This window comes from Megalobrama amblycephala, linkage group LG1 (genome assembly GCF_018812025.1).
Source record: "Megalobrama amblycephala isolate DHTTF-2021 linkage group LG1, ASM1881202v1, whole genome shotgun sequence".
NCBI lineage: Eukaryota > Metazoa > Chordata > Actinopteri > Cypriniformes > Xenocyprididae > Megalobrama > Megalobrama amblycephala.
In genome coordinates this window covers 60793683-60807275 of record NC_063044.1, presented here as the reverse complement: position 1 = coordinate 60807275, position 13593 = coordinate 60793683, and the positions used below count along the sequence as shown (strand labels likewise).

Here is a 13593-nt window from a genome sequence, read left to right as displayed (position 1 = left end):
CGTTATTTCCCTATATCGGCTAAGAAATCGGAAGTCTCGCACATTCACAGAAAATACCTTGAGAAAATGAAAAGGTGGATAGATCTGCTACGGGTAATTCGTGTGTGTTATATTGTACAGCAGCAGCATGTCTGTGTATAGAGGGATACTGCACCATTTTTCATGAAGACTGAGAGATGAGTTGAGGAGACTATTTCACACCCACTGCTCCAGAACCTCCAAAACAAGTTAAGTATATTAAGCGTGGTCATCCATCATATTCAAGATGAAACACTTCTGAATTTGTTTAGCATGTTTGCATTATAAAGTGCACCTGGTCATGTATTAGTTGCGTAATTAGCATTACACAACTCCCCAAAGTTAAGAAATGAAAAGATTGAGAAGATGTACGCCCATACATTAAAGATCCAACAACCTGTTTAACTGTTCGTAAACGTGTTTTTGGTGGAAGGCAACTCTTCTGCAAATGCATGAATTTTTAAATACGCAATATAATTCATGTTACTAGAAGAGACAATTCTAAAGGTCAGCTCTTCAATTCCTTCATGCTGCTTTCACTAATTAATACAATGCAAATTATAGACCAGATTTACAGTTAACACGTTCTGCAATTAAATTTAGGACTTTAATTAAACTTTTAGCCCTTTTTATGTTTATCAGTTTTGGCTACCACTTGTTTTTTCATAATATTTTTGTTGCAATTTATCTGTAAACAGCTGTCAGTGACGTGAAACCAGCGAGCCATCTGTCATCTAACCTTTAAATACTGATGCGTTTAAATTAATAGAGATCACATATGAAAAAAAAAAAAACAATCAGTTGGATTAGGTGTAATGGACTGCAGCGCGAGCGTGAACAAACGCCCGTTGACGAGGTGCGCAAAACGTGAAACTCTGCAATACCACCTTAAATGAGCGCCTCGCATCGGCGCAGAGCGCAGCGCATGATTCTCCTCGCAGTTAGTCCACCTTAAGCGCACATAGTGGGTAAACGCAGGCGTACAGCGAGGCTTCCGCTTCATTCCCAGCCGGGCTCGCAGCGGATCACTTCGGAGACAAGAGAGAGGCGCTCGGCCAAAGCCAACGGAACCAGTGCTGCAACATGTCGGAGCCAAAATACCGAGAATGGATCCTGGAGACCATCGACTCCCTGCGCTCGAGAAAAGCCCGACCGGACCTGGAAAGGATCTGCCGAATGGTCCGAAGAAGACACGGGTCAGACCCGGACAAAACCAGGGCTGAACTAGAAAAACTGATCCAGGAGCAAACTGTGCTGAAAGTTAGCTACAAGGGGTCGATTTCCTACAGGAACGCTGCTAAAGTGCAAAGAAAATGCAGAAAGAGGACGGAGCAAACCACCGACAGCGGCGGCGAGTCTGCGCGTGAACAAACCAAACACGCCAGTTTCAATAACAACGGCGACAGCGCGCTCAGTCTCACGGACCAAGAAGAGTGCGAGGATAGGGAGCCCGAGGAAAGTGGGGTGAACCTGTGTCCTCCTGACCCCCTGCCTCAAACCTCGCCCTCCAATCTCGAGAAGGAAGAAAAGATTTTACCACAGCCTAGCGGAAACAGTTTTGTTAGTTGTGGCGCAACGGTCTGCTCCGCCGGGAGCGTGAAAGCAAGTGCATCAAAAGACAAGAGATTAGTCACCGAGGCGGGGGGACGCGATGCTTCAAGTGCGAGAGACGCTCGCCACGAGGGCAGCGATGATGACGGGAAAGAGCAGAAAACTTGCAGGAACAAGCTCCCCGCGTCACCCAAACTCAAGGGCTCTGGGGCGCCGGAGTCTCCGGACGAGAGCAGCGCTGATTTGGGCGATAGGCTGGTTGATGCGGTCCGAAGTCTGTCCGAGAGACATCGGGGCTCCGCCGCAACACGGGGCCACGCACCACCGGGACTCAAAGAGATACTCGGCTACCTCAGCACACAGAGCGGGATGCCCGGGGAGAAGCTGACCCGCAACCGCGTCAAAGTGGTGCTGGAGCGCGAGATCGAGAGGGGTCGTCTCCGCAGGACCCGCCTCGGCCACATCACTCTCCACGCGAGGGGGATGGGGGCGGCCAAGCCGTCCGCGCGACTCCTGAAGAGCGCACTGCAGGACAGACATCTCGCGAAAAAGGTAACTTAATATTTCCAACACGTCCTGCGCGGCGCGCAGCGTTACACCCCGTTTTCGTATAAATAAATGATCGCGCTTGGAGGGGAAAAAAGCGAAAGAAAAAAAAAAAAAAGAAGCGCAGCGCCGCACCATCTGATTTCCGCTCTTTTCTCACGTACAAGTGTGCGCCAGAACATCCAAACTGTGTGTTTTTCCTGCTTGTTGTGTGCGACAAATAAACGCTGAGAGAAGCGACACATCAGTTGTGTGTTTTACTTCAGCGTCTCGGCACAAAAGGTGCGGACTCGCGCTCGGCAGCGCCCGCCTGCCTGCTCGCGTGCGTGCGTGCGTGCGAGACACCGTCGCTTCTCTTGTTCTAGTAGACACTCAATACACAAAAGCGCGCTCGTCGGTGCTGAAACATTGATGTCTGCGCGGACATTAGTGCATTTCACAGACAGGGCCAATGATTGTGTTAAAGTTGTGCTGGATATTTTTCACTAGGCGGTGTCTGTTAAGTTAGACGCGCACGGAAAATGTAAAAGGGAGGGGGGGACCCGAGGCTCGCGTCTGTTTTCTCGGGCGAGCCGTCGCTCAGTGCGATACTTCGGTCATGCGAGGTAAAAGCAGATGCGATGGCGGAAATTCGCTGCATGACGAGCCAGAGTGGAGCGCGCCCTGTGCTCGCTGCTTAAGCCTCTTAGTTCCGTTCCGCGCGGCGCATCCAGTCAGTTTGAGCGATGTGCGTTTGCTTCTGTTTTTGCGCTGCGTTGATCAGATTTCTCAAGCCACTGTCCCGCTCACTTACAGAACACAGCCAAATTGATTATGAAACCCAGTGAGTTACTTAGTGCTCGGATAAATCGTTGTTATCTGATCAAGAAGAAGATCTACAGCGGATGTTCGGCCAGTTTCAGATTTTGTAGTTGTAGGGGGAACACCGCGATTCGTAAAATCGTGCAGACGATGGAGGTCGCACAGGAGGACGGACACACACACACACACACACACACACACACACACACACACACGCACGCACGCACGGTCGTTGGGTTTGAGGGACGCGCGCCGCGCACACCGCTATTTGGCCTTTCTCCCGTAGTGGAGGCGTCGAGTTTTTTTTCTTTCCCGTACAACTAATGTGATGCAAGGTACAGTCACGATTTGAATCCTTTCCATTTACTGAGATACTTTTCAAATCACTCTAAAACAAAAGCGTTGAGTAATGCTTTATAATGACTGCTGTTGAGTCTACATTAGAGATGGTGTGTCTCGATATGTTTGTCAGGAGGAGGTGAAGGAGGAAGAAAGGATGGAGGTGGAGGGCGAGGATAATGGCACAGAGGAAAACATAGCGGGCTCAGCGGAGGATGTTCCTGTGAGCGTCAGTGATGGAGGTCCTACAGGTGTCACAGCTTGCACCGATGACCCAACGTCACCTGACATGGAGGTCACCACTTCACCAGTGACTTCTGAGGGGAAATCTCTGTCGTCTTCATCGCTGGAGTCGTCAAACCAATGCTCCTTACAGCAGGAAGTGGACGTGGGTGGAAGTGAAGGTACTCGTTTCGTGGTAGAAACCATTTTGTTAATGAGTGTTTTGTCTTGTTTTCCAGTAAAACATCTAAACATGCTTGAAATAGGATGTTTTTACATGGCTTGTTTTAAGTATTGACTTCAGAAAAGTTTGTAAGATTTGTGTGTAAAGAACATAAACTCTTTGCCAGTGGTGTTAATGGAAGAAACTGATGTCTATGAAAACAAATATCTTACACCACATAAGCAATTTTGCTTCTCAAGTACATGTATCTTGTTTTGAGGTTGAAGATATTTTATGTTTAGATTTTTGTGCTAGAAAACAAGACCACAATATTGATCAAAATTGATTTTTTTACAGTCTGTACATCAGATTCAAGAGTTTTCAAGGAGGAAAACATTCAGTTTCTCAGTTACTAAAGTTCAAGAAGAGTTTGATTTGTCAGCCCACAATCTCACAATCTCCCTTTGTTTTTACTTAAAGGGATAGTTCACCCAAAAATGAAAATTTGATGTTTATCTGCTTACCCCCAGGGCATCCAAGATGTAGGTGACTTTGTTTCTTTAGTAGAACACAAATCATGATTGTTAACTCCAACCGTTGCGGTCTGTCAGTCATATAATGTGTGTCAATGGGAACTTTGTCTATAATAGACAAATATGCATGGACAAATTCAAATTTGAACCGTGACGACACATTGATGTGTTTTAGAGGTAAAAAAATTATATAAATACTGTTCGGTTTCTCGCACAAACCGATCGTTTCGTTTCTTAGGACATCAACGTGTCGTCACGAGCCGCAGGGTTTAATTTGGATTTGTCTGTGCAAGTTTTATTTACTCTTATAGACGAAGTTCCCATTGACACCCATTATACGACTGACAGACGGCAACGGTTGGAGTTAAAAATCATCATTTGTGTTCTACTGAACAAACAAAGTCACCTACATCTTGGATGCCCTGGGGGTAAGCAGATAAACATCAAATTTTCATTTCTGGGTGAACTATCCCTTTAAACGAAACTGAATATCATTAAATGAAACTCGAAGAAAAATACCAGAATTTGTGACCACAATTTCTAATGTTACACAGAAATCTATATGCTTTAATAAGCTCACTATATGTCTGTTAATATTCACCCATTCAAGGTTTAAGAACAGGCTCCTATTCAACTCAAGAGTTAGAGTTTGAATTAAATTGGCCACACCCCACAGGAAGTTAAATCTGATTGACAGGAAGTGGAATTTATTGATGCACAGTCCTCCTCAGAATAAATTGTTGACCTACCTTACAAAAGGTAAATTATAGAAGTATTTTTTTGCTCATGGCTTTTAATAAATTCAGACAATATCTTATCCACATGGGAAACTATTCTGGAACTCAAAAATTGCCAGATATATCTGTGAGCGAGTCATTAAAAGGGAATGGAGGATGAAAGTAGCATTATGAGGACTTTTTGGAGATGCTGTGTCTAGAGGCTGTATGGATCTAAGGGTTTGTTCTCAGAGCAGCACTTAAATCAGATTTGTTCTGCACATTGATTGTCCACACTGTCGTTTCACAAGTAATGAAAACAGATTAGTTTGTTTGTATAATCAGTATCTGGTGTATCTACATCTGTTGCCACAAGTGTTGGGGAAAGTTCATTTTAAAAGTACAATATTGCGTTATTCCCTAAAAAAAAAAAAAAAAAAAAAGAAAAAAAAAAAAAAAGCTAATTGCATTACTTAGTTACTTTTTATGTAAAGTAATGCTTTACATTTTTGCGTAACTTTTCTCATCTGGGCTGGGCTTGCTTGTTTGTTTTTTAATAACAAAAAAGTTCCTTTTTTTTGGCAAAAGTAAAGGCCTTTTCACACCAAAAGTGCAAATTTAAAAGGAAATGCATATTTATGCCTGTACAGTAGAGGGCGCAGCTCAAACAAACCTTTCAGCTGTGCTGCCATTCTGGATCGCAGAAGAATACAACACAGGAAAGAAATAAAGCAAAAAAATGAAACAAATATGTTAGTATGGTTGAATTGAATCATTGAAAGTCAGCAGCAAAAGAATTAATAAAGTGAAATTAAATGCATAAATTACATTTGTATAATTTAACATTTGATTATTGCAGGTTTGTGTAATATTCTGAGTTTGCATTTCACTGTTTTTATTCATTTTGAGGAATACTGAATCTGTTGCAAGTAAGATGAGTAAATGCCTGCTCACATCTAGGCCTAGTTCACACGTACATGGGTATTTTTATAAACTTTTTTGAATAAAATGGTTAGTTCCTGTCCTTGATTCTGATTGGTCAATAGCTGTGTTTTATTCACAATAAAACACGGCAATGACCGCTTTACCCAACGATTCTGTGTATCACTACACAACACTCTTAGCAATGTAAACTGTCAGTAGCATCTTGTTTCGTGTTCACAACAGTCAGTCTTTTCAATGTAAAAGTCTTCGCTACTGACTGACACACTCATAAAGAAAGTTGCATTGATACATATTTTTGGCTTTGGTAACCGTTTTATAAAAGCAATAAGGTACTCGAAGCTAGTGCTTTATCGTGAATAAGTCATGGCTGAAGGGTTTGCAGGAACAACACCTTTCAGCCGTGACTTATTCACAATACAGCACAGCCTCTCGTACTTTATTGCTTAATAATAAATTTTTATAAAGATTTTCCTCCTTTGTTAAAAAAAATAATCGCGTCCACATGAAAAATGCGGTATGAAGTGCTGTCAAGAGCATGCCAAACCAACAGGTGGTGATATGACCCTAATTGAAAGCCATGTTGGCCAATCAGAAGCCTGGAAAAAAGGTTATTATCAGTTCTGGTTCCAATGTCACAAGCCAAAATCTCTGGTTTCACTGTCTACATGACAACACTGTAACCGGAGTTTCTAAAAATCTTCACCCTGGCAGGAGTTTTCAAAAATGTTCGGTTTCACTGACCAGATACTTTGGACGAATGGCCATGGTTTTGAAAATACCCATGTGAACAGGACCTTAGACTAGAACTACAGTAACCATCATGTTCACACAGCGCCTCTGCACTTACTCCTGGTTTCTCTCAACATGGGGACAGGAGAGCTCTCAGTCAATATATGGGAAAACAAAGTAACTTGAGTTACTTATTTGAAAAAGTAACTCCGATATTTTGATGTAAATTTAAGGCGACACCCCAGGTGAACAGGGTAAAAAAATGAACTAATAGATATCACCATACTTCCCCACCATAGAATTGCAAAAATTGTTTTGTATTACAAGTTTTCTGAAATGTTATGTTTAAATATGTAAATGAGGCATTATCTAATTATATATGTGCTAATTTGCATACGTTTCTAGAACAAAACCTGAATATTGGATGACGTCAGATTCAAAATACTTTTTTCAATTTTTTTGATATTAAAGTCAAAGGTTTTTACAGAGGGAATTTTGGATATCTACTGTATTTTTATCACTCCATAAATCGGAAAATACTATCAACAGCCAGAAAAAAAAACAGATTTCTGAGAAAACGGCCTTTAAAGATATGTACTGAAATTGAAATCTACAGACGCAAATAGATAAAGTGCTATAAAATATACACTTAAAAGTGTATTTTGGATATTTTCTTTCCTCCCGTCCAAAAAAAACACTTTATGAAAAGCCAAAAAGTGCAAAATCTCAAAATTGACCGGTGCCTGAACAAACAGTGTTTTTGACTGTAGTGCCCCCGCTTAAAAGTAATGCATTACTTTACTAGTTGAAAAAGTAATCTGATTACGCAACTCATGTTACTTGTAATGCGTTACCACAATGTCAACATGATACCAAGAGACAGGCTGAAATGGATTTCTAAAAATTTGATTTTTGTAAAAAAACAAAAAAAAACAAAAAACAAAGTCAGTCTAATCAAAGCTGAAGTGAATATGACTTTTCCCAGATGACATTACAGTTGAAAATGCTGAATTGTTTCTAGCTGAAGCAAAGGTGTTCACTGTGTGATGCTTAGGAAGCGCATGTGGAAGGTATTGTTGTATGCATTGGAGATTTTAAGTTATGTTTTGGCTTTTTTTAAGGAATATTTTCGTTTGCTGATGTGGTAGCCAAGTAAACAAAAATAATTGTCCCACGGCTTCTAACACCAATTTCCCAAACGGTGCTTCTGTCAGGTGCTGGAATTCAGTGCAAACTCTGCTTGTGTGTGTGTGTGTGTGATGTGAGATTTGTAGGTCTTTAGCGCAGTGTTGAAGGAATCTGTGAATGAATACAGACACGCGCTCCCCGCAGATGTGTGACAAATGTCTATATCTCATGTCTTTATCTCAGTTTGAAATCTTGTGTCATAACCAGAAATGATAGCATTAAAACCACTCTCTCTCTCACACCCTTTCAGAGCAAACAATGTCCGTTGAGCCTGAGGATGCTGGTACTGAGAAAAACACAGAAACGCCTGATCAGCCACATCCCAGCATGGAGGTAATGACAGGCAGTTCAGAGTTTACTTAACATCTGAGCTTTTAACGTTCTACTATCCCTGTTTAATGTGCAGAGAATATGTAAGCCATTCATAGGTTGACTTTATCCTGTAAGTGTTTGGGAAAACCTGTTTGGAAACATTTTTTTTCTGATTCTCTTTGGTGCTATTAGTACTACAGAGATTTATGGAAGCTTGTTTCCGCCATGAAATAAAAAATACAAATGTAATTGTGACTTTTTACCTCACAATTCTGACATTTTTTCAGAATTGCGTGATATAAAGTCAGAATTGTGTGATATAAAGTCAGAATTGTGTGATATAAAGTCAGAATTGCGAGATAAAAAGTCAGAATTGAGTTATAAAGTCAGAATTCGGAGTTATAAAGTCAGAATTTCATGATATAGTCAGAATTGAGTTATAAAGTCAGAATTATGAGTTATAAAGTCAGAATTTCATGATATAGTCAGAATTGAGTTATAAAGTCAGAATTGCGTGATATAAAGTCAGAATTCTGAGTTATAAAGTCAGAATTGCGTGATATAAAGTCAGAATTGAGTTATAAAGTCAGAATTGCGTGATATAAAGTCAGAATTCTGAGTTATAAAGTCAGAATTGCGTGATATAAAGTCAGAATTGAGTTATAAAGTCAGAATTGCGTGATATAAAGTCAGAATTCTGAGTTATAAAGTCAGAATTGAGTTATAAAGTCAGAATTATGAGTAATAAAGTCAGAATTGCGTGATATAAAGTCAGAATTGAGTTATAAAGTCAGAATTATGAGTTATAAAGTCAGAATTGCATGATATAAAGTCAGAATTGAGTTATAAAGTCAGAATTATGAGTTATAAAGTCAGAATTGCATAATATAAAGTCAGAATTATGAGTTATAAAGTCAGAATTGCATAATATAAAGTCAGAATTGAGTTATAAAGTCAGAATTATGAGTTATAAAATCAGAATTGTGAGATAGTCAGAATTATGAGATATAAAGTCAGAATTGTGAGATAAAGTCAGAAATATGGGTTTACAAGTCAGAATTATGAGTTATAAAGTCAGAAATGCGAGATAAAAAGTCAGAATTGCGTGATATAAAGTCAGAATTATGGGTTGTAAAGTCAGAATTATGAGTTATAAAGTCAGAATTGTGAGATATAAAGTCAGAATTATGGGTTATAAAGTCAGAATTATGGGTTATAAAGTCAGAATTATAAGTTATAAAGTCAGAATTGCATGATATAAAGTCAGAATTATGGGTTATAAAGTCAGAATTATGAGATATAAAGTCAGAATTGCGAGTTATAAACTCTAAACGCAATTGCGTGTTATATTGTGCAACTGTGAGGAGAAAAAAGACGGACATTTTCAATTCTGACTTTATATCTCACAATTTACTTTATAACTCAATTCTCAGAAATAAAGTCAGAATTGTGAGATATAAATTTGCAATTGCGAGAGAAAAAAAGTCAGAATTGTGAGTTAAAAAGTCACATTTACCTTTTTTTTTCTTCATTTAGTGGCGGAAACAAGCTTTCATAGAGATTACATTCTCCACTTTTAAAATCCTTTCATTCTGCTGTCTGTCATTTTCCCTTTTCCTATTGTTTAATACAATCTTATGGAGTAAATCACTTTCTCCCTCTTTCACATTTAGGATCAGGTGAATGTGATGTCAGAGACTGTAAAGGCTCCATCATCAATGCCTATAAGAAACTGTAAGTTTTGGTGTTTTTCTGATTGAGTGTATTCATATCTCTGTGTGTCCTGTATTTCGTGTGTGTGTTTGTGTTAATATCTTTGTGCCAGTCAATGTCACTCTGCATGTATGAGTGTTTGTGGATATAGCTGTGTTTATTATGCTATTCTGTTTTGTTTTTTAATATAGTTGTGTGTTCTGTGTTTCAATGTTGTGTGTGATACTTTCGTTTTCATACAGTTGTGTTATTTTTTATGTAGTTATTTTGCGTGCATTTGGTTTTTATATGAACATTTTCTCAAATAAATTAATTATATTGTTCAACAAAGTTGCATTCATTGCTCAAAGTGACATTTTATCATGTTACGGAAGATTTATATTTCAAAGAAATGCTTGGAAAGAAAAGCTCCCTTATAAATGTATCATGGTTTCCACCAAAATATGCATATAACATTGATAATAAGGATTATTATTACATAACAAGAATTATTAACAAACAATAATGTTCCTTGAGCATCTGAAGGATCATGTGACACTGAAGACTGGAGTAATGGAAAACAGAAAACAATAGAGCAATAGAAAACAGTTATTTTAAATTGTAATAACATTTCACAGAATTTTTTGAGTTTTACTGTATTTTTTATTAAGAGACTTAAAGAATTTACTGACCCCAAACTTTGGAAATTAAGTATTGTGTTTTTATATAGATGTTTGTTAGTGTTGTTTTATGTGGTATTATTCTGTTTTCATACGGAATTTTTTCTAAATAGTTGTTATTCTTCATGTATTTGTGTTTAAATAGTTGTGTTGTTCTGTGTTATTGTATTGTGATTGTATGTGTTGTGTTAGTTTGTGTCTATTTCTGTTTTATATAGCTGTGTGTGTGTGTTGTCTGCCCATCAGATCAAGGCTTTAAGCTGGAAGTGGGAGTTTCGTCATGTCTACTGACTCCCTCTGCCTCACCGGGAGCCGCTGAAGAACGAGGGATGAATGAAGGAATGTGAGTATCATACAAAAAACAGACTGAAGGAAGAGCATAGAGAAAAGGCTTTGTTTGGGGTAACAGTCTCTGTAAAATACCAACTGACCTTCTAACAGAATCACTAGAAGTGAATCATAATGAAAGAAACACATACTGTCTGAAGAAGATTCAGGGTTGACATTGAGTCATGATATTCAATTTTCTTCAGCATACATTTCTTTACATGAATACATATCCGTTCGTATTTTCTGTGCTGTCTCAGAGGTGGCTTTGTGAAGTCGGAGACAAGCGGCATGAGCCCGGTGGACTGGACCGTAGCAGACGTGGCCAGCTACTTCACCGCGGCGGGGTTTCCGGAGCAGGCGCTCGCCTTCAGGACACAGGTACGCCGAACTCCACTACATTAACCTTGAAACGTTAAGTAGGCATACGTCTCTAGACTCGAAGACTGAATCTGTGTTCCTGACAGGAGATCGACGGGAAGTCCCTCCTTCTAATGCAGAGGAATGATGTGCTGACAGGCCTGTCAATCAGACTTGGTCCCGCCCTAAAGATCTATGAAAGACACGTGAAGGTTCTGCAGAGGACCCATTTCCAAGATGACGAAGCTTTCTGCTAATACAGACACACACGCACTTGTGTTTGTATATATATTAAGCGATCGCACATGATAAAGTAACTCGCATGCACATTACCATACAATATTTGCTAGTCCCAGAACCAACATGTTCTTCCTGAACAGAAACAGTTCTTGCTCCCGTCACACGCATAGTCGCACATACAAATGTATATATTTTTTTCAAACTGCTGAACGGAAAAAAAAAAAGCATGGCAAGATTTTGGGACAAAGAAGACTGAAAAGAGATTCTTTTTTTTTTAAGAAATGTCACTGGTTTTTTTTTGTAAAGACTTGTGGATCTGTGCAGTTAATGGATACCACTGTTTGGATTGTGACATTCATTTCATCAAGTGGATTTTTTTCTGCAGAACTTCTTTCGGTCCAGTAGAGGGCAGAACATCTTTTTTTTAAAGACCTCATTGGTTTCAATATTGCCCAAGGCTGGATGGTTTCCACAGTGCACATGAACTTTTTTTTGTTAAAAATGTCCTCCAATGTTTAAAAAACTGTCTGGTTACAGTTTGAGAGAGGTAAATTCTGATTGGATATTTGTTCTTGTAACTCGTCTTTTGCAATGACACTGAAAATGTCTTCCTTCAGTGATGGACTGCATTCTTTTTTCCTGACATTCTAACGTTCCTCCCAGTGTTTTCGCGTCTTGCGTGGTTATTTCCGCAACGTAAGACTTTATGCAGACCTCCTGCACACAATCAAGTGGGCTCATCTCACAGAGGATTTCCCTTTAAAGCCTGCAAGCGACTTTGACTCCTTTAATCTCGGATTTGCCAGCCATATCATTGTGGCCCCACACATGGAATATCACCATTGATGACGGAGCTTAACTTTTGTAAATATCATTCCATTTTTGAGGTGAAGTCCAAGTTGCGAAGCAATGAAGATATTCCTTCACCAGCAGTTGTAGAATGTGTCTGAATTCCTCAGAGAGCCCTGAAGCCATGCAGCTGTTGAACGTCACGGTTTGTTAAATATATATATTTCAGCTCGTCGGATATCGCTGTTGTTGAATATTATGAATAAATGTGTAAAACAATCAAATAACAATGGAAGGGTCCATTTAAAGGAGACCTATAATGTCCCTTTCACAAGATGTAATATAAGTCTCTGGTGTCCCAAGAATGTGTCTGTGAAGTTTCAGCTCAAAATACCCCACAGATCATTTATTATAGCTTGTCAAATTTGCCCCTATTTGGGTGTGAGCAGAAACACGTCATTTTTGTGTGTGTCCCTTTAAATGCAAATGAGCTGCTGCTCCCAGCCCCCTTTCCAGAAGAGGGTGGAGCTTAACAGCTCGCGCTTCGGTCGCTCAACAACAACAAAGCTGGAGAATCTCACGCAGCGAAAATGAGGATTGTCAGTAACGGTGTTCAGCCTTGCGTTGTTCAAACCGGAGTCGACACTGATGGAGAGACTCAGGAAGAAGTTACAACTTTTAGAATGAAACTGGACCTGTAAAACAATCAAATAACAATGGAAGGGACTTGGATGTGGAAATGGGACTAACATGTTGGCTGCTCTTTAGCTCCAGTGACTATTGTATCCTTAAATTGCACATACAGATGGATTCATCACACTTGTAAATGGAACTGTTACTGATTCTTTCACTCAAGGCAGGTTCATTTCCATTGTGAAGAAACCCTGAATGAGTTTGCTCTGTGCAATAGGTCAATCTGATTTCAGATTACGGAAACCTTTGTTTCGCCTGACAATTGTAGCACCTCAAATTCCTCAAACTGTCAATTTATTTATTTATTTGTATGTTTGTTTATGAAATAATATCTTCGTTTTGATGACGTTTACAACTCCTTGTCTAAAATGCGCAGAGGTTCTTAGGTTGATTTACGGTCTAGTGTTTGACCACTTGTAACATAAAAGCTGGAACTCACTGCAATGTCGATCACGCCTCCATGACGAACCTCTTTTCTAGTCTGACTTATTAACCAAGAAGAATGTCAACAAACCTTTAGTAAGGTACTTATAGAAATGCCACATAACACAAAGGAGAGAACTCATTTTAGACGTTACGAGAAGCTACAACCGTTGAGATGTAATATTCAAGGGTTTGCCAGCAGAGGGTGGCACAGATGCCAAAACGTTCAGTCTGGGAACCGATTGTAAATGTCATCAGGGTTATTATGTATTATGTGTACCGTCAGCCATAAGTTACAACACAAGCGACCAGCGTCCGCCTTGATG

The 13593-nt window shown here is 39.6% G+C and overlaps 1 protein-coding gene across 1 annotated transcript; it reads left to right on the top strand.

Moving 5' to 3' along the window:
- The first annotated feature begins 819 nt into the window (after nt 1-819).
- Nucleotides 820-12601, top strand: samd1b (sterile alpha motif domain containing 1b). Its single transcript, XM_048207042.1, has 7 exons — nt 820-2121; nt 3389-3659; nt 8002-8084; nt 9737-9797; nt 10682-10778; nt 11023-11143; nt 11230-12601. The coding sequence occupies exons 1-7, from the start codon at nt 1102-1104 to the stop codon at nt 11377-11379; spliced, it is 1803 nt and encodes a 600-aa protein (XP_048062999.1). The 5' UTR covers nt 820-1101; the 3' UTR covers nt 11380-12601.
- Nucleotides 12602-13593: the final 992 nt, after the last annotated feature.

What these genes read in the sequence shown, in the direction of transcription:
- samd1b (XM_048207042.1), top strand. Translation starts at nt 1,102, where the DNA reads ATGTCGGAGCCAAAATACCGAGAATGGATCCTGGAGACCATCGACTCC. An exon ending in AGCCACATCCCAGCATGGAG is followed by an intron (nt 8,085 to 9,736) that starts GTAATGACAGGC and finishes TTTCACATTTAG; the next exon opens with GATCAGGTGAATGTGATGTC. An exon ending in ATCAATGCCTATAAGAAACT is followed by an intron (nt 9,798 to 10,681) that starts GTAAGTTTTGGT and finishes TCTGCCCATCAG; the next exon opens with ATCAAGGCTTTAAGCTGGAA.